Below are 18,126 nucleotides of genomic sequence, written 5' to 3'. Positions count from 1 at the left end.
TGTTTTTGGCAGTTTCAGGAGTTAGGTGTGGTAATTATTATCAAAGAAAAAGTTTTTGTAATGAGCAAATTGCTAGTTATTGGTTCGGGTGGAAGGGAACATTGTCTTGCATGGAAACTAAGCCAATCTCCACAAATTTCCCTAATTTTTGTGTCTCCTGGCAATGCGGGAACTTCAAGATTAGGTCTGCAGAACTTGATGTTAATTTCCCATTAACAGTACTTTCTTTTACATATTGGAATTGACAAACTTTATAATTTGTGTTTAAAACAGTTAAAAGGGTTAACTTCAGCTAAATTTGCAAAACATGATTTATGATAATATCCTGATAAAAAAAAGTGAAACTTCAATATATATTACCAATACACATCTTCGCATTAGCTTAATACAGAAAATATTTGAGCCAATATTTTGTTTCAGAGAAATGCAAAAATGTGGAACTACCCATAAAGGACCACAACAAGTTGGCTGAGTGGTGCCAAGAACAAAATATAGACCTGGTAGTTGTAGGCCCTGAAGACCCCCTTGCTAATGGAGTAGTTGATGACCTCACCAATAAAGGTAACCTACCTGTTTTGATCCTAATTTTCATCTTATTTCAATCAATCATAAATAAAGTTAGATGCATAGTTTGTTTATTGTGTACGTTGTCAATGTTAGCATGTCCGTTGCTGTTTAAAGGTATTGACTGTTTTGGACCAATTGCAAGTGCAGCGAAAATAGAAGCCAGCAAAGAATATTCTAAACATTTCATGGCAAGAAACTCAATTCCCACTGCCAGATTTGAGGTAATCTTTGTGAATACATGCAACATTTAGGGTTAAACAACCTTTGATCAACTTGGAGTTAGAACACAAAACTTTGGATTTTTTTCCTCCACATATGTCTGCATGTTTGTGCCAAATTTCATCAAAATCTGACTGTGGGCGTGAGGGGGTAAAAATACAATGGAATGACCCATGTTGTATTTTGGAAGGTTTTTTTAACTACAATTGTTTACAAAAAAATTACAAGTGCTAATAGATTTGTTTGAGCCAGTTTGTTGATTGCAGGTATTTACCAAACCAGAAGAAGCATGTGAGCACATTATGTCAGCCCCCTATCCTGCTCTAGTAGTGAAAGCAAGCGGATTGGCAGGAGGAAAGGGAGTCGCCATAGCAACCAACAAAACAGAGGCCTGTGATGCAATCAACACCATTATGAAGGTTAATCTCATTAGAATTATTTGAAATGGTGATGGACATTTTCTATTCCAAAATATTAATTGTGTAATCTTTGTCTTAAAAGTATGTTTCTATATTCTATGTGCTTTGAAAAGCATCTGTACAAATGGTTTTGCATTTTCAAGGGCTGTTATAACAAATCACACAATAATTGACTGAAAGATCTGTTTTAAAACCTTAATGCTAAAATGTATATTTGCACCTTGGCAAAATAAAATGTTCCGTAATGACAGGACAAAAAATACAGTTCTGCTGGAGACACAGTTGTTGTGGAGGAACTGCTTGATGGGGAGGAGTTCTCTGTTCTTTGTTTCACTGACGGAATCAACATAGAAATCATGCCACCTGCTCAGGACCACAAACGTCTTTTACCTGGTGACCTCGGCCCCAATACAGGTGGAATGGGAGCTTACTGTCCATGTCCACAGGTGTGTAAAACAAGACTTACATCCACCAAATGTTTTTGAGGTTCAGACAGTTATGCACACTGTTTTGACCAATAAGGTCTTGCCAGTGCAGCTGGTGCCTGTTGCACAGAACTAGTTGGTGAGACCTTATAGGTCAAAACAGTGTGTACAAAGTTATGTATCTTTTGCTCCTGTAAGTGTATAATATCTGTTTTGTTTACATTCCTAACATTTTCTGCAGCTGTGCTTTGTATAAAACCCTTTCCCAAAGTTTAAACAATGCTTTATGTTGTAAGCGTTTTTTTGTTTTCTTTTGCAAACAAACAGATTTGCATTTCAACACTAGAATTTGTGACACAAAATGTCCTCCAAAAAGCAGTGGATGGTTTGAGACAAGATGGACACAAATATGTTGGGGTTCTCTATGCAGGAATGATGTTGACCGACACTGGACCAAAAGTTTTGGAGTTTAACTGCAGATTTGGCGACCCTGAATGCCAGGTAGCAAAAATGTTAGATTTGGACAGCTCGGTGGGATTTGTTTATATGTGGTTATAATTTAAATAGGTTTAGATTGTTTGTGTAAGTTGTTTTTAAGCACAAATAGCTGATTGTCGCGATATAATGCAATCAAGTTACAGGCATTTTTAATTTACTGAAATAACTTTGTCAAAGTCGTTAGTATTTAAAAATATTTTTCACATTTCTTAATTTGTCACAATTTATACTGTCAATAAATGTTTTGAAGGTTATTTTACCATTGCTGGACTGTGATCTGTACAGTGTATTAAAAGCGTGTACATCTGGCAACCTAAAACACCAACCAATCAGGTGGAAACAAAACACGTTCGTGATGGCTGTTGTCATGGCGAGTGGTGGTTATCCAGGATGTTATGAAAAGGGAAAAATTGTTTCAGGTAAAAATTACATTGTTTCTATTTGTAGATGTTGCGGGCAAAACATTCAGAAATATTGCATTTTGTTGAATTATTTGTTATGAGACCAGAGGTTCTAGGCATTGGACAATGAAAATATGTATGATACCATGTGTATTGTAGAGCTATCTGATTGGTTGATATTTTCAGCTTTAAACTGAAACTCTCCACACAGTCAACAGATCCAGTATAGTTAAAACTTTGACATGAACATTTATTCTTAGGTGTTGAAGCAGTTAACAACATGTCCCATCTTCAAGTTTTTCAAGCTGGGACAAAGTTGAATCATGCCAGTGGAACAGTGACATCTGGTGGTCGTGTACTTGCTGTGACTGCAGAGCATGACGACCTTATTAATTGTCTAGGCCTTGTTCTGGCTGGTGTAAACCAAATCACCTTTGATGGGAGCTTCTATAGAAATGATATTGGTTATCGTGGCATTAACTTCTTGTCAAGGTATGGTATGGATTTTATTACGGAATTATGTAACTTTGAAAACTAACAATAAAATGCTTTTTGCGCACCAGCAAATACTGTCACTGTAATAGTTTCATAAATTGGACATATTTAGTTTTGAGTAGTTGCATTGAACAGTATTGGTCTCACAAATTACCAAAGGCATGTATTACTGCAGACAACCTGCACTTACTTATGCATCAAGTGGCGTTGACATTGGTAAAGGTGATGCCTTTGTGTCTTCAATCAAGTCTTTTGTCGAGGGGTCAGCTCGACCAGGTTGTGCCCCTATTCTAGGGGGGTTTGGGGGTGTGTTTGACCTCAAGGCAGCTGGATACAATGACCCGATTTTAGTGTCAGGAACTGATGGTGTGGGAACCAAGTTACTGGTAAGGAAAGTGTGCAATGACTTGTGTTATTATAATGTTAACTTGCTTTATGTGTGTTGCATAAGGCTGTCATGCAAAACCTCTCAGTTTAAAGTAGGAAAAACTTGTCTGTAGGGCAGAAATTCAGTATTTTTTCACACAATCGCATAATTGGCAGGATCTCCCCAATGCGCAGGTCCTTACTTGGCAAAACCAAGCTATAGCTGCAAAGCCTGTGAAAAAAAATTATAATTTTTAACAAAAACAAGACCTTAATAATCGTTAAAATATTGATCTTTTGTTGGGAATGGAGTTTTAATGAACATGACATTAATTTACTAGTTTCGATCCTTTTATTTTGACAGCTTGCACAGTCCTGTGGTAAACATGCTACAATTGGAATTGACCTTGTGGCGATGTGTGTCAATGACATTCTTACCCACAATGCCGAGCCACTTTTCTTCCTAGACTATTTTGCATGTGGAAAACTACAACCTGATGTTGCCAAAAATGTTGTGGAAGGAATAACTAAGGGTTGCAAAGAGGCAGGATGTGCTTTGATAGGTAATTCATTATCTTTATTGTTTTTTTTTGTTGTTTTGGGGTCTGAACTTGCCATTTTTTGCCCATGTTTAATTCTGGTATTTTGGAAATATTTATTTTTGGCCAAAATTATAAAATATAGTTTCTCAAAGCAAAAAGTTGTGTTCGGCTTTGGTGCGTTCAAACTTTGTGAGTAGTATTCTCATCAAAACCAATTGGCATTGTTTTGTTTTTAAACATCAATATAACATTTGTTGAATTTTTTTTCTCTGTTTTCAAGGAGGTGAAACTGCTGAGATGCCCGGTATGTACAGTCAAGGTCATTACGACCTTGCTGGGTTTGCCGTGGGAGCTTGTGAGAGGAACAGAGATGATTCTCTGCCCCTGGTCGAAGAAGTAACAGCTGGAGACAATGTAATTGGGATTACCTCAACTGGAATTCACAGCAATGGTTACAGTCTTGTGAGGAAAATTGTTGAACTGAGTGGATTGAATTTGGATGATCTGGCTCCCTATGACCGGTCAATATCACTTGGTAAAGTCCTTGTGTTTTATAGAAGTTTTGGATGATGGCTTCATATTCTGTTGGGAAGCAGTCCAACAGTGTACTTTTGTGAACTTTGTTAGTGTCAAAACAATTAATAAATGATCCTGTTAGATTAATGTCCTGCTTCGTTGGATTAATCTAGACTAGACATCAGGTCCACAAGCCAAATTTGGCTCATTGGGTTTATTAATCTGGCCTGTTAGGGTATAAATTAATGAACATGGTTTAATGTGAAGTTTTTTTTGTTCCGTTTCAATTTTAACTTTTAAACATTAATTATTTTTATTTAAGTATCTTAAATAGGTTAGTTTGCTATTTAGTGTAAACGCTCTTTTTCCACTTTGTACTCGCAAAGACCATTGGCTGCCTTTCAAATTTATAACAACTTCTGGCCTGTGAGTCAAAACATTTGCCCACCCATGATTTAGACAGCGCCTTTTAGACACTAACTGCTTTGTAAGATGTGTTTTGTGTAAAGGAAAGACCCGTTTTTTTATTCACAGGTGAATCTCTTCTGACGCCGACAGCGATCTACTGCAAACCACTCCTTCCCGTATTACGTTCCAACTGTGGGGTAAAGTGTGTTGCCCACATAACAGGTGGTGGTATTACTGGGAATCTTCCACGGGTTTTACCCCATCGAGTGACGGCACAACTTGATGCTGATCTTTGGAATGTTCCAGTAGTTTTCAAGTGGCTTTCGCAAGTTGGGAATGTGTCAGCAGGTGTGATGAAACTTGAGGTTATGTGATGTAAACTTCTTAATGCACATACTAATGTTTTTAAACTAAATTTAATGACAACCAACTAACCAGTTAACTTTCTTACATTGGAAATATGTCGACATTCTTAAACTGTGTAATTTTTTTGGCATGGTGGATTTACAGAATTGAAAAATACATTTAAGAGAAAAAATAATGTGAAGCATGCAGTCTTGCAACTGCATGTTGTGACTAAATTTTTTTGCATTGATTAGTTAGCTGACTTCATTCCTTGGCTTACAACACATGATCAGTCACATTGAAATTTTCTCACAGCCACAATGAAATTTTCTGATCTAACTTTACATTGTACTTCATGCAGATGAAATGCTCTCTACATTCAACTGTGGTATTGGAATGTGTTTGGTGGTTTCTTGTGACAAAACAGAACAAGTTATGCAGAAATTGAAAAGTGCGTTTCTTGCTTCCAACCTGAGTGTGGTGAAAATTGGGAAGATTGTGGCCAAAGACTCTGCATGTGGCCAAGTAAAAGTCAGGAATATGAAGAAAGCATTACAGTTTGGAAAAGTTAGTAGAAGACTTTTAACATTCATTAGTCACACTGCTTACCACCACTAGCTCGTGAATGTTAATCTTTTTTTCTCTCAAAGTTAGCAATAATTTTTACATGCATTAGTCACATTGCTTACTACTCTTACCTCAAAGAGTTTGTTAATCTTTTCTTTTTACTTTCACTGCCAGTTATTCTGTGGCTTTTATAATTCATGGTTTACCACAATTTTGTCACATAATTTATTGTTGTGCATTGATTTTTTAGTACAGCAATGCTTTCTTGAATGGAAGTAAAGAAGTTTTCCACAATGGTCTTAGTGACTCATACAGCAGACAGAAAGTTGCAGTACTTATTTCTGGAACAGGTGACATTGATTATGCTTCCTAGTAAAAATCAAGTTTTGCCAAAGCTAGTCATAAAAATGCTATGGTGTATGTCAATGTTTCTGTGGCATTGATTTCGTGTAAAACAACATAATTGTAAACTCATTAAAAAGTACGGCTGTTTGCAGTAATTTTAGAAAATTGGGAATTTAGGTATTTAATACCAGTCCTCATTTTTAAGGAACCAATCTCCAAGCTTTGTTGGATTATTCTTTGCAATCCGCGAACTGCAGTTACAAAATATGCCTCGTCATATCCAACAGAAAAGGTGTGTTTGGTTTGGAAAGAGCTCAAAAAGCTGGAATCCCAACTCACGTAAGTTTGATATTATCCCACCAACATCCACGTATAAAGCAGATTTTACTATTTACGTAAATCTGCTGAAATTTTCGTCATCAAATCAAATCATTTTTCTTTTACACGCGAAGATACTACGCACATGATCAATAAACGTGTAACATAAAACGGCATGGGCACCGATAAAACCATAAGGGTTGTCGAGTTTTGCGCCCATATGAAGGTCATCATCAAGCGTTGTAAAAGCCATGTAATTTATATAAGTAATTTGTTGCCTTAAAACAAGTGTCCAATTTTTAGACAATTAATCATAAATCGTTCAACTCCCGAGAGAATTTCGACGAGGCAATGGACAAAGTTCTGACCGAAGCTGGAATCGAGTTCATTTGTCTTGCTGGGTTTATGAGACTTTTGTCAGGTAGAGATATGTCTGTGTACTTACGAAGAAATTGATGTTTTAAAGTTCAATGGTTTTGACTGTCTAGTTTTGTCTTCATAAAAATACAAATTCAAAGTATTTCACTGATCCAGCAATTCAGAGTATGTATCTTGTTGTAAAACTTTCGATATTTTGTACAATTTGCAAAAACAGTGGAACAAAAGACAAAGGCCTCGCTACAACATTAGTTAATATACATCAGTATTTTTTTACCCAATATTTCAATATAGGCCTACTTACCCAACCAACACTTTTTAAATATAAACTTTGCATTTGTTCGCTTAAGTTTTGAGCTTTCCACAGTAATATCCGCTATACCTTGTGGTAAAAACCAATCGCTCTTACATACACCAAATTGAACACACACGTGCATAATCGCATGGTTATGTTCACACAGGTTGGTTCGTGAGGAAGTGGAGAGGGCGGATCATAAACGTCCATCCGAGTCTCCTTCCATCATTCAAGGGAATGAACGCCCACGAACAAGTTTTACGAGCCGGTGTCAAAATAACTGGGTGTACTGTTCATTTCGTGTCGGTAAGTGTATGGTACTAATTACTACGTATATATTGTCGATATGTAAAAACAAGTCCTTTGTCCCGCCAATAAACCGGTGTATCTTAGTCACAACACTTCCAGTAACCCGTGAACTTCTTTTGCCGCTCGATTTCTTTGTGGCTAGCTTGGATTTCTCGGTAAAAAAAACTTTGGTCAAGCTGTAACTGAACTGGCCAGTTCCTCTTTGGCAGCAGTAAAAGCAAAAAAGAAACATTTGAACTATATGTTTTTGACCAACGCCTGCCAGAAGAAAGCGATATTATTACTTAGGGAGTTGTTTTAAGTCACAAACGGACTGCCATTTTTTTACTTTTTTTGCTGTGTTTTCATTATGCGATTTGTACAAGAAAAAACGGATTCATTTGTGATTATGTTTTTTTATATATATATATATTTCGCCTGCGATTAGGCATCGTCAGTATCCCCACTCAAATAGAAGTGTTTTCGCGAAACCCATAATTTTATGAAAACATCTCATCTTGCCACCTTTGCATTACAGGAAGAGATGGATGAAGGAGCGATCATTGCCCAAGAAGCAGTTTCTGTGCATCCGGAGGACACAGTAGAGATCCTACAAGAACGAGTGAAAAATGCTGAGCACAAGATTTACTCCAAAGCGCTTGAAATGCTCACGAGTGGTCACGCATCACTGGATGCGACGAAGAACAGAATCGTTTTGGGGAAACACCTTATCTCCAACGGACACCAGCAAACACCGTGACTTGTATAATATGAAAACAGAGTGTGTTGCAATCAAGCGAACTGACGATTTGTTTGACACATCATTCCGCCATCGTTTCCTGCTGCCTTTGCCACCGACCCCGTCTATAATGACGTTACAAGTTTTTTTCACGTTTTCGTGTCTCTGCTGTCGCTCTTACCTTCCAGCTTTTCTATGTTACTGTGGATTTGAACGAATAGTTCACCCCCTTATGTTGCCTACTACCCTTACACTGCCCTGTCTTTATGACGTTATAAACACTGCCGTTTTCTATCGATACGTCATATTACAATGATGCAATTGCTCTTTCAGGGACCTTGTACAATAAATCGTTTGCCCGGTTGCAACTTTTTGAATGGTGTGTATTGTAGCGGAATGTGGGAGAAAAAGAATATGGGGGCATCACCAGGTGTTTCCCCACATATAAAAGGCCAAAGTGGTAGAAATCAAGTCGGCAAGATACAGGGGACGACGCGTGATGTTTTTTGAACATTTCTAAATACATGGACAACAGAAGTAAGTTTTTCTTTGGGACAGAGGTATTATCTGTCGGTGGTTTGGTTTCAGTGGAAGAAAGTTTTTTATCGTCACCATAAAATTGGAAACCAACTGGCGTTCACAAACCTACAGAACTCAGTCGCACCAACTTCGCTCGAAAATAATAAATACGAATAGTAGAAAAAGTAAGAAACTGCAGTACAGTTCGTCGACATGAATTCTCTCGAAACTCGTCACAAATACACACACAGTACGTTGAATGACTTCATAGGGCTGATGACGTCAACGTCAAAACCTGGACAACACGATTTATTTTAAATGAAAAGTTGCAAATGATCACGTGTCGGGTTGTTGTTGATTTTGTTCGTTGTGGAGTTGGTCGATCGTGTCTTTGATCGTTTTCCGCTTCTCCTTACATTCGATGGGGTCGAACCAGTTGTGGAGGTTTTTAATGGGAAGCGCGTAGCTCGAAATCGGATTCTGTGAAATTAACACGTGATTCTTTCCACATGTTTCGCGTGAAACCATGAACCGCAATTTACCCTCTTTCGAAATACTGACAACGACAACTTATTCTTACGTTACTAGTTTTGGCAGCGCCATCTTACGGTTTTACACCAAACTAGGGTAAGTGTTTTACAACCTATACGCAATGTTTCAGGAAAGAATTATCGCTAAATCTGTTATTAACACGCCGATGACGTCACAAATTGCCACCTTGGATGTTCACATTGCGACAACGTCAAAACACAATAAATACGTAAATACCAAATACGGCCTTTTTCTTAGGTAATATCGCAACGAAGCCATAATGTACCTGGAATATTTTTTCGACGTATTCCAGCAGGAAAACCCCACAGTCGGAATAATTGTCTTGTTGTGGGACTTGCGGGGAACTCATCTTCATCGTGTTTTTGTCAAAAGTTCGTTTCCCGCAAGTTGATTCCTTCCTTGTCTCCCACTCCAGGTTCAAATACCTGCAGTGGTCGGAATTTACTCATTTACAACGACGCCATGCACTCAGTTTGTAAACAAGTAACAACCTTCTGAGCAATTTATTACTGATGCTGCCAGGCATATTATCACAACAACACCGCCCTTCCGTCAATAATATTTATTTAATTTTTTAATTATTATTGCCAGATGAGTTGTGTTTCAGTAATCTTCTGTTTCAAACCTCAACAAAAGATTTTGTTAATTGTTGTATGTGGGAGGGCGTTGGAAGTTGCAGAAAAAAAACAAGATGATCCCGAGACTACCGAAAAATGTTGAAACTTCTGACATAGAAATGTTACCACGCCGGTTTTCTTATACCAAACATTTCACCGAAGAGTTGATTTAAAAATGGTTTTGTTAGGCTGGAGCAGGGGGTCACGGACCTATACAAGGTTATTGTTAAGGAGCCGTAAACCAAAAAACATTAAGGCCCACAGCATTACGTCCATGAACAATCTGTCCGTTGGCAAATAGAAATCAAAAACAATTCCCTTATTCCATTTGAACAAAGAACCAACGATAACCACAGTGGTTCAAAATCGGAGCTTCCAAAAACGTTATCATAGGATAGTTGTCATTAACTTGATGCTTGTCGTTTAACAATAATAACTGTAAACAACTTATCAGGGCAGCTGAAATTAGTCTGTTACTTCAGGACAAACTGGGGTAAATCCCCATAAACATAGAAATATTACTTTAAAACCAGTGATGGTACGATTTCTATCTTACTCTCGTAGGGTTGTGGAGGTTTTCGATCTGCTTGGACCTCGTAATGAATCAAATATCAAAATGCAAGGTTCGCGAAACTGAATGTCCTTCAACTGTCCATCTGACGTAATCGTTGTGTCAGGCGTATTGGAAGGAGTTTCGTCGTTTCGTGATGCTAAAAGAAACAGGAAATTATTTGTTACATAACACAGAAAATTGACGGTAGTAAGTTACAAATTCCAGATAAAGAGTAAGAATAATATTAAAATATAACATGCGAATCAAGCGAGGAAAACAGAGTCCAAATCGTATCAGTAAACGCAAGAACACCTGCCCTGAACATGCCTCTAAAAGCACAACTACAGCGTTGTAAAGATCCAACAAAGAGATTCATTGCCTAATATTATCAGAGTAATCGGAATTGCTCTTGTGGCACTTAGTTTCTAAAGTGTTTATTTGAAACCGACGTTTCGTCTGACATAACCCTGAAGAAGTCTCGCCGGATAGCAGAGGAAACGTTGGTTTCAAATAAACACTTTAGAAACTAAGTGCCAGAAGAGCAATTCCGATTAATTAGTATGCCTGGCAACAAAAATAGCAGTATATTATCAGAGTAGTTTTAATAATCCCCAAGCCTTTTCTATCGATGTTTTACACTACAAGTTTTAGGATAACTTGCGATAGAAAGTTTTAAAGGGGGTGTAGTTAAGCTTCAGTGTAAAGACAACCCAAAATTACGTCACAAAAAACAGTTGACTACCTTCGGGATCATGGCTGTTTTCAACGTCGCGATCTTTGTCCCCGGATATATGATTTGACTCGGTATTTCCATTAGGTTTAACGACCAGTAATCGCAAGTCTGTTTGTTTCATATCCACTACTCCTTCCATACGTTCGTCACCAGCTGGAGAATTGTTATTGCAAAAACTATGGCCATTGTCTGATTCTGAACTCACAGTGACAATTTCGACAATGTTTGTGACGTTAGGTTCGTTGTCCTCGTCGATATCCGACTGTTGAACCGTATCGACAGAATTTGGAAGGTCCTTGGAGCCGGAACTGGATTCCATCCGCGTTATTTCCACTGTCGAGTCCGTTAAAGTACATGTTGTCACAGTCGCGCCGTTTAACGTAACCGACAGAGAGTTCGTTGATTTGGTTTCGTTAAAAATCGTTGGTTTTCGCCCGCGTTTTAACGGTGGTTGTGGAACAGGTTGCGGAAGTCGATCCTCTGAAACAATCCGGGAATGAATGTGTGACGTCATAAACGATAAATGTTCACATGTAAACAATGGTGAGGCATACTGGATCAACCACCACTACATGGCTACGGTTAAACTTGTATCGCAAAATGGCAAAAAGAAACTATTAAAATTTAAAAATATCCAAACTGAAGATCGACCGATTGTTTCGTTAGGAGTTATTCTTTAAGCACATCCTCACAACGTTTCAATACGTTACGTCACAAAAACCCACCTGAAACTTGTTCTCCGGTTTTGGGATCGACAAAGTAACGGCCGTCTTGACCGGGAAAGCAGATAACCGCAAGGAACCAATGAGACGCCTCGTTGATTGGAATAAACACGAAGTCTTTTGAGAAAATATCAACTCCTCGCGTCCACTTCTGCACTCGGTTGTGACGTCTTCTTGCAGGGCTGTTAAAGGTGAGTGGGAACATTATTTATCAAAATTTGTTAAAGGGGAGCTAGTTTTTTTTCGCATATTTTAAAAGTTTTTTTTTTGCAAAGTTACGACAGAATAAAAGTATTGCCTCCCACATACAATCTTCAGGTAATAAGTGATATGGTGAAGGTATTTAAACATTTTAATTCATAACAAATATCTGTAGACTATGACATTTGCTCCTACGCAAGTTAAAACATACGTAAATGGAACATATGCTTCAGGCCTGGTCTCATCATAGTGTTATAAAACAGAACGACAGGTTTTCGCAACTGTTACCTTAACGATTTATCTTCCATAGTGAGTGCGTGTCTTGGTGGATTTTGCGTCAATCTCTTGTAGAAAAAACAACTGAACACGTGCGACCTCTTGCGGTCGGCTTCGCTTACGATTTCCAACATGACGTACCTGAAACGACAGTCCAAAGACGCTCAGTTTTAGCTAAACCTTAAGCGATTTAATGAATAAGTTAGTTTATGTTATATGCAAACAGAACGTATGCGACAAAATAACTGTATAACGTCGCTCTGGGCACTCTTGAAAGGGGAAACTTTTGTGCAGTGAAAAATAAAAAAAAGTTACGCGGTCTCCATACAGGGCGGCTGTTTTAACCAAACTTTGGTTTCGTCGTTGCAGCTGTGATGACAGTGCACCAAAAGTAAGACCTTGAAACTGTGGCACTGTATGCAGATCACTTAAAACTTTTTATTTGCTGTATTACTCAATTAAAAACGTTTCTTCGTCGTCCGGTGATTAAACTAGACTCGTGTAGCTAAAATATTACTTCAGGTAAAAATCGATGATGACGTCATTGAGAAATTCCCCGTCGTTGAGACAGAATTGGTCTTGGTTTGTGATGCTGATTCCTCCCTTGGCAGGTGGTCGTGGATATATTGCGAGCCTGTATGAGTTGTGTGCAATATTTTATCAAAATGAAGCTTCTGGGAATGGATTCAATTGCGTAAGTTGTTCTCATGCAATTGAAAGTTTGGGCGAGTTACAAAACTACTAACTTCCCATTGAATAGTAGTATTAGAAGGTAGCCTTTGGAGTCATTGGCATTGCAATAGTCTCTCCTAACGTTTGAAGTTAAAGATCCGTATGTGACTTTTTTTTCAAAAAAAATAAGTGACTCAAATTAATACAAACTACACTTGATTGGATTACCAAGCCACCCAGACAGACTGTCAATTAGCAACAATTAAGAGTTTCTGTGTATAACAGTTTAAAATTTCCTAAAATCTCACTGTTTACGTAGTCCAGTAAACACAGGCCTGACTTCCAAATTTTCCCCTGAGAAAGGACTGGACGTCTGGGTTTGAGGTCTTCTTGATCTCGTGTAGTGAATGAGCTTCTGGTGCTCTGGACTCATTGTAATCGTAAAAACCTTAAGACATTGTAGGATTGTTAAATGAGGAATTGAAACCAATGTTTGTCTCCTTGTTGATGTTGTATTAAAACTATGTGTAAGGCCTATATGTACTATTTTTGGCCAACTACACAATTTTTCACATTGCCTGCGTCCGTTCGCTTCGAGTAATGTACACAAGGCAGTGAAGGTCAACCAAAAAAAAGCACTAACATTAAGTTAATCACACATTTTATGCTCATAAACCTGTTGTTGGGATGAAGGTGTGATAAAGGGGGAACTTGTCAACACAACGTGTTCATCTAAAACCTTAAAAACATAAAAATCATGATGTTTATTAGGAAAATAATATCTAATAATACTGTCAAAAACATTACAATAATTTAAAAATGGACATATACGTGTTTTTATACGCCTTGATTGTGACAGTTGGCAATGACATATTATGTAAGTACAAAATCTACCCAATAAAACTTGTGTTTTCCGAAAAATATTTGCAAACAAATTTGTGCATAGAATGCAATGATATAAGTTTGTTAAATATCCACCTGATGACTTTTCGAATTATGTAAATTTTCACTGATTTGTGTTTGAGTGTTCGTCCGACAATTGGCGACCAGTTCTGCATCAGCGATCCTGCATTGCCTGTTATTCGCTTCAGTTACTGAGATTTCAATGAAAAAACTCTGTAAGAAATGTTTCTGTAAGTTTTGAAGTTCGAATCAAAGTTGGATTAAAATGATTATCCATTAAAGTCGGATTTTTTTAACAAAAATTCCACATGGGACCAATAGGAGGTTCCCGCAAAAGAAATTTTTTGAAATAAAAATTGTGACAGGTTGAACATACAAATTTTGAATTTGTGTAATTATGTTGCATACACAAAACTCTTACCTGTGGTTTTGTCAATTTTTTCTGCAGAAATGTCAATTTCTGTTCAACAAGACTTCCATTCTTTTTCACCCATTCAGGGCAAAAGTAAAAGACAATGAATACTTGGTCATCTGAAATATTAAATTGCCTTGTATGAAATAAACAACATTATTAAAACATGAGGCGATCAAACTATGAAATTTTTTAAAGAAAAATATATTAGTTGTCAATATTTCAAAACTGCAGCACTGAAAACAGGATTAGACAGGATGTACATTGTGTTTTCCTTTTTTTTTGAAAAAAAAACACAAATCAAATTTTACTTCTAGAACTGCATGAACTTACCTGACCCCTCAGGATCAAAGTAGGGGACTTTCCCTGGCATCATGCCCAGTTGGTGTCGGACAACTGCTAAAAGATCATTGTGGACTGTCACGAAAACACAAGCTTGTTGGTTTGCCAGCGACAACTCCACTTTATTCACACCGTACCATGGAATATTGAGAATATGGTGAGGCAGGGTCATGCTTATGTTAAGTCCACTCCACTGGAAAAACAGAAGTTACTTGTGAGGCCAGTAAAGTGCCCATGTTGTTTCAATCAGGACAAAAATATGTGCCATGTTTCCAAACCAATTTTATTACAAAGTGAATGAATCCTAATGGGAATATGACAAATCGTTTGTACTCACTCTGCTGTTGACATGCTCTTTACAGTGAAATTGTCCAATACGAACTGACTTCAGCGGCACGTTTAACGTGGCTGTCTTCCATGCATTTATGTTATTGCTTGTCACTGGTTGATTGAGGTTCGTTTCCTTTAGTGTTTGTGAAACAGACACTGCTCCGAAAAACACAATTTGAAAATTAAAGAATGTTAGTCTCAAAGCAGCCTTGTGTAATTTTGGGTGAAAATTCATCACTAAATAATAATTTACCACAATGGTAAGTTAAACATTTATTATATTATTAACATTCATAAAACAATTTTTTTTTACCAGAAGGGGGAGAATTCATTTCAGAAGATTGTTTTTGTCGTTTGCAGGGAATTGGTGAATCGTCAATGATGTCACTTCTAAATAAAAGCAAGCATATATTTTAGGAACGCAGCTCACTAGTTTGTAAAATTTCAACAATATAGCCCATATAGCAGCTGTAGCTGCAAAATAATTTGGCAGACATTGTTTCTACAATCATTTTCAATGCATAATAATAAATATTAAAACCATCAAAACGTCATTCAAAAAAAATTTGCAACTGCTATATTGGCTAAATTGTTTGTATCAAGTACATAAATTGTCCATCAGAAAAAATGTGACAAGCGGTTTGGACAATGTACCTTGATAAGATGTCCGACAAGAATACTTTCTGTGTGACAGTGACAGTTGAGACTTCTCCTGCTGAGTTAAAACACAACATAGTTAATTACTTCTTAACTTGTGACAAGGTGTGAGTGATAAAAGGTTTGTTATTAACCATTTTTTTGTTGTGTCTGCAATTGCTGATTCCTGACTTCTTGTTCCGCATCAGCCTCATCACTTGAATCTGATATGGTTATCAACTCCGATGCTGAAAAACAATATTAAAAATAACTTTTCTTGTGAATCTAGATAACACCACAAAAGAAAAAACGAGATACAAAAAGAGATAAAAAAAGTGTTGGAATTTGAAAAGACATGGCCAAAAAGGTTAATTTCAAATTAGAATATTCTCATATTATAAAAGTCATGTATAAATAAAAAATAAAGCATCAACCTGGTTTTGTGACGTTGTTGTTTGGAATAAGTTGGGAAACTCTTTTCACAGTCAAAGTGTTGCATTGCTAAAATAAACAAACATTCAGTTTTACAGAAAGAAATGTATATATGCTGGACCAATGCAAAGGACAGAGCATATGAACAAACAACAGACACAAACTATTTACCTTTCCTTGTGCTTTGAGAAACTTACTAAATTCACTTGCACTGTTTTTTCCTCCATAAAAAGTGCTCGCATTTAATCTGAAAATATTTGATTATATAGGGTTTATATTGTCTGATAAATTGCGTACCATGTGATTACCAAGGTTAAAATGCTTAAATAACTAAATATGTAAGATGTTCCTAGAGCTCCAAAAGGAGTAAAGGACGATCAGCGTCAGTAAGATCTTTATTACAGAAATATTAATTTCACCTATTGGCATCCTCAGTTTCTGTCTTATTTAAACAGAATACTGCCGCTGACCATCTTTTACTATTTTTGGAGCTGTAGGAATATTATATTGATTTGTAAAGACAGATCTGTCGGTCACCGACTTGCAAAGACTGAATCCGGTAGTCAATTTCTGACACTTTCTCTATTATGTGTAAAATGTTAACATTGACCTTTGTCTGGATTTCACAGGAACAGGTTTTGCTTCAGGTGATGATGAACAAGCAGGCAGACGAGGTCTCGTTAGAACTACAGGTCTTTGCTGTGGCACCACATTTTTTCGAGGAAAAAATGTTGACTTTGTACAGCACTTATACTGCGATTTACTGAAGGTTGCACCGCAATTTCCACACACTGCTGGCTTTGGTTTGAGATTCTACAACCAATAACATTTTTTACACAGTTAAAAGATATAAGGCTAAGATTTATTCAGGACCAATCAAGTATAAACTATACCAGGTAAACAATTATTTTTTGGTTAATTTTATTGCAGCTTTTAACCTGTGACCACAAATTGAGGTGTTTTCCAATTTGGCGTTTTTCTGGACTAAATGATTGTGTGCACATGCCTTGTGTTAAAAATAAGTACCAAAATTCTCCATGTTTCACCCACTAAACTAGTGTTTTCCAACCGGTGGTACACGACAAGATTCCAGGTGGTAGTGATCTCAAAATATTTGTTACTTCATCCCCTAGGTTACTTTGTAGCACTCAATTAGGTGGTACGTGTCGAAATTGTTTTACCTCCAAGTGGTACGCAACCACAAAAAAGTTTGGGAATCACTGCACTAAATGTTTCCCCACAAGCAAAAAATCGTTAAACACATTAATATTACCTTCCCTACTGTACTTGGCTGCATGGTGGTCGGTTTAACAATAATTAGAGGTGTGTTTCGCACCAAAACATTGCAGGAAGATGTGGAGAGTAAGTTCTGAACCTGTACAGGTGAGCCACCAACTACATTAGACTGGGTGATGACTTGCTTGGATGTTTCAGACATTGACACCATGTTTGGGCTTGTCGTAATCTTGTTTGCTGGAACTCTGACTAAAAACAAGATATTTGCTTTATTGAAACAAAAAAGACTTAACTGTTTTTCAATGAATATTTCAATCAAACAACGCACATTCAGCATAAAATTTACAACTTTACATATACTTCTAATGTAGGCCTAATTATACTGTGAAAATATCAGTATACATGACAGAAAAATCTCAGAAAACCAAGCCAGTTAATCTTTCTAAATTTACTTTCTAAAATATCAAACGATGAGAACATACGGAAAGTGATTAAGTCGTCATTATACATCAAAATGTGACATTTCCTACTTAAAATTTTGGGAGATGCAGCAGGATTGAATTGACGTTTCATGTTAATTTAATTTCGGATGGTGTGGATTCCAGAGCTTGTCGCACATGCGGTTCCACATATCACATTTAGTCACAATTGCTTTCCCTTGCCATCGTTAAAAAACTAATTAGCTTGAAACCATTTTCTCCAGCTGAAGTTGCGGTAATAAATGCAGTCAAATCCATGACCGACCAAGTGTCATGCATGAGTGATTACCCTGAGTTATAAATCATGGTTTTATGGTTCACACAATTAAAACTTCAAAGAAACACTTTGGACATCGAAAAACATTCTCTCAAATATTGCT

At 37.1% G+C, this 18,126-nt stretch overlaps 2 protein-coding genes across 4 annotated transcripts; one reads left to right on the top strand and one right to left on the bottom strand.

Moving 5' to 3' along the window:
• Positions 1-24: 24 nt before the first annotated feature.
• LOC145896011 (trifunctional purine biosynthetic protein adenosine-3-like) lies at positions 25-8,425 on the top strand. The gene is made up of 18 exons (XM_082984799.1): positions 25-184; positions 421-561; positions 682-788; positions 1,053-1,205; positions 1,457-1,651; positions 1,958-2,131; positions 2,379-2,547; positions 2,790-3,021; positions 3,200-3,410; positions 3,755-3,953; positions 4,213-4,467; positions 4,983-5,204; positions 5,563-5,768; positions 6,019-6,118; positions 6,319-6,452; positions 6,735-6,852; positions 7,271-7,410; positions 7,931-8,425. The coding sequence occupies exons 1-18, from the start codon at positions 61-63 to the stop codon at positions 8,150-8,152; spliced, it is 3,102 nt and encodes a 1,033-aa protein (XP_082840925.1). The 5' UTR covers positions 25-60; the 3' UTR covers positions 8,153-8,425.
• Positions 8,426-8,516: 91 nt separating this feature from the next.
• Positions 8,517-17,996, bottom strand: LOC145894219 (uncharacterized). Of its 3 annotated transcripts, none has more exons than XM_082982728.1 (21): positions 17,798-17,996; positions 17,305-17,516; positions 16,642-16,844; positions 16,203-16,278; positions 16,034-16,100; positions 15,755-15,847; positions 15,618-15,678; positions 15,277-15,353; positions 14,971-15,122; positions 14,625-14,826; positions 14,301-14,410; positions 13,955-14,092; positions 13,653-13,715; positions 13,285-13,424; positions 12,822-12,938; positions 12,317-12,445; positions 11,831-12,009; positions 11,115-11,585; positions 10,376-10,529; positions 9,468-9,627; positions 8,517-9,130 (listed from the first exon to the last, which is right to left on the bottom strand). In XM_082982728.1, exons 1-21 carry the CDS (start codon positions 17,838-17,840, stop codon positions 8,987-8,989), a joined length of 2,991 nt encoding a protein of 996 aa, XP_082838854.1. In that variant the 5' UTR covers positions 17,841-17,996; the 3' UTR covers positions 8,517-8,986. The 3 variants fall into 3 exon arrangements, with proteins under 3 accessions (XP_082838854.1, XP_082838855.1, XP_082838856.1); XM_082982729.1 differs by having other exon boundaries at positions 14,971-15,119; XM_082982730.1 differs by having other exon boundaries at positions 15,618-15,675.
• Positions 17,997-18,126: the final 130 nt, after the last annotated feature.

The sequence above is a fragment of the Ascidia mentula genome, chromosome 3, assembly GCF_947561715.1.
Source record: "Ascidia mentula chromosome 3, kaAscMent1.1, whole genome shotgun sequence".
Classification (NCBI taxonomy): Eukaryota; Metazoa; Chordata; class Ascidiacea; order Phlebobranchia; family Ascidiidae; genus Ascidia; species Ascidia mentula.
Note: the sequence above shows the minus strand (reverse complement) of the source record. Positions and strands in the feature narration are given on the sequence as shown.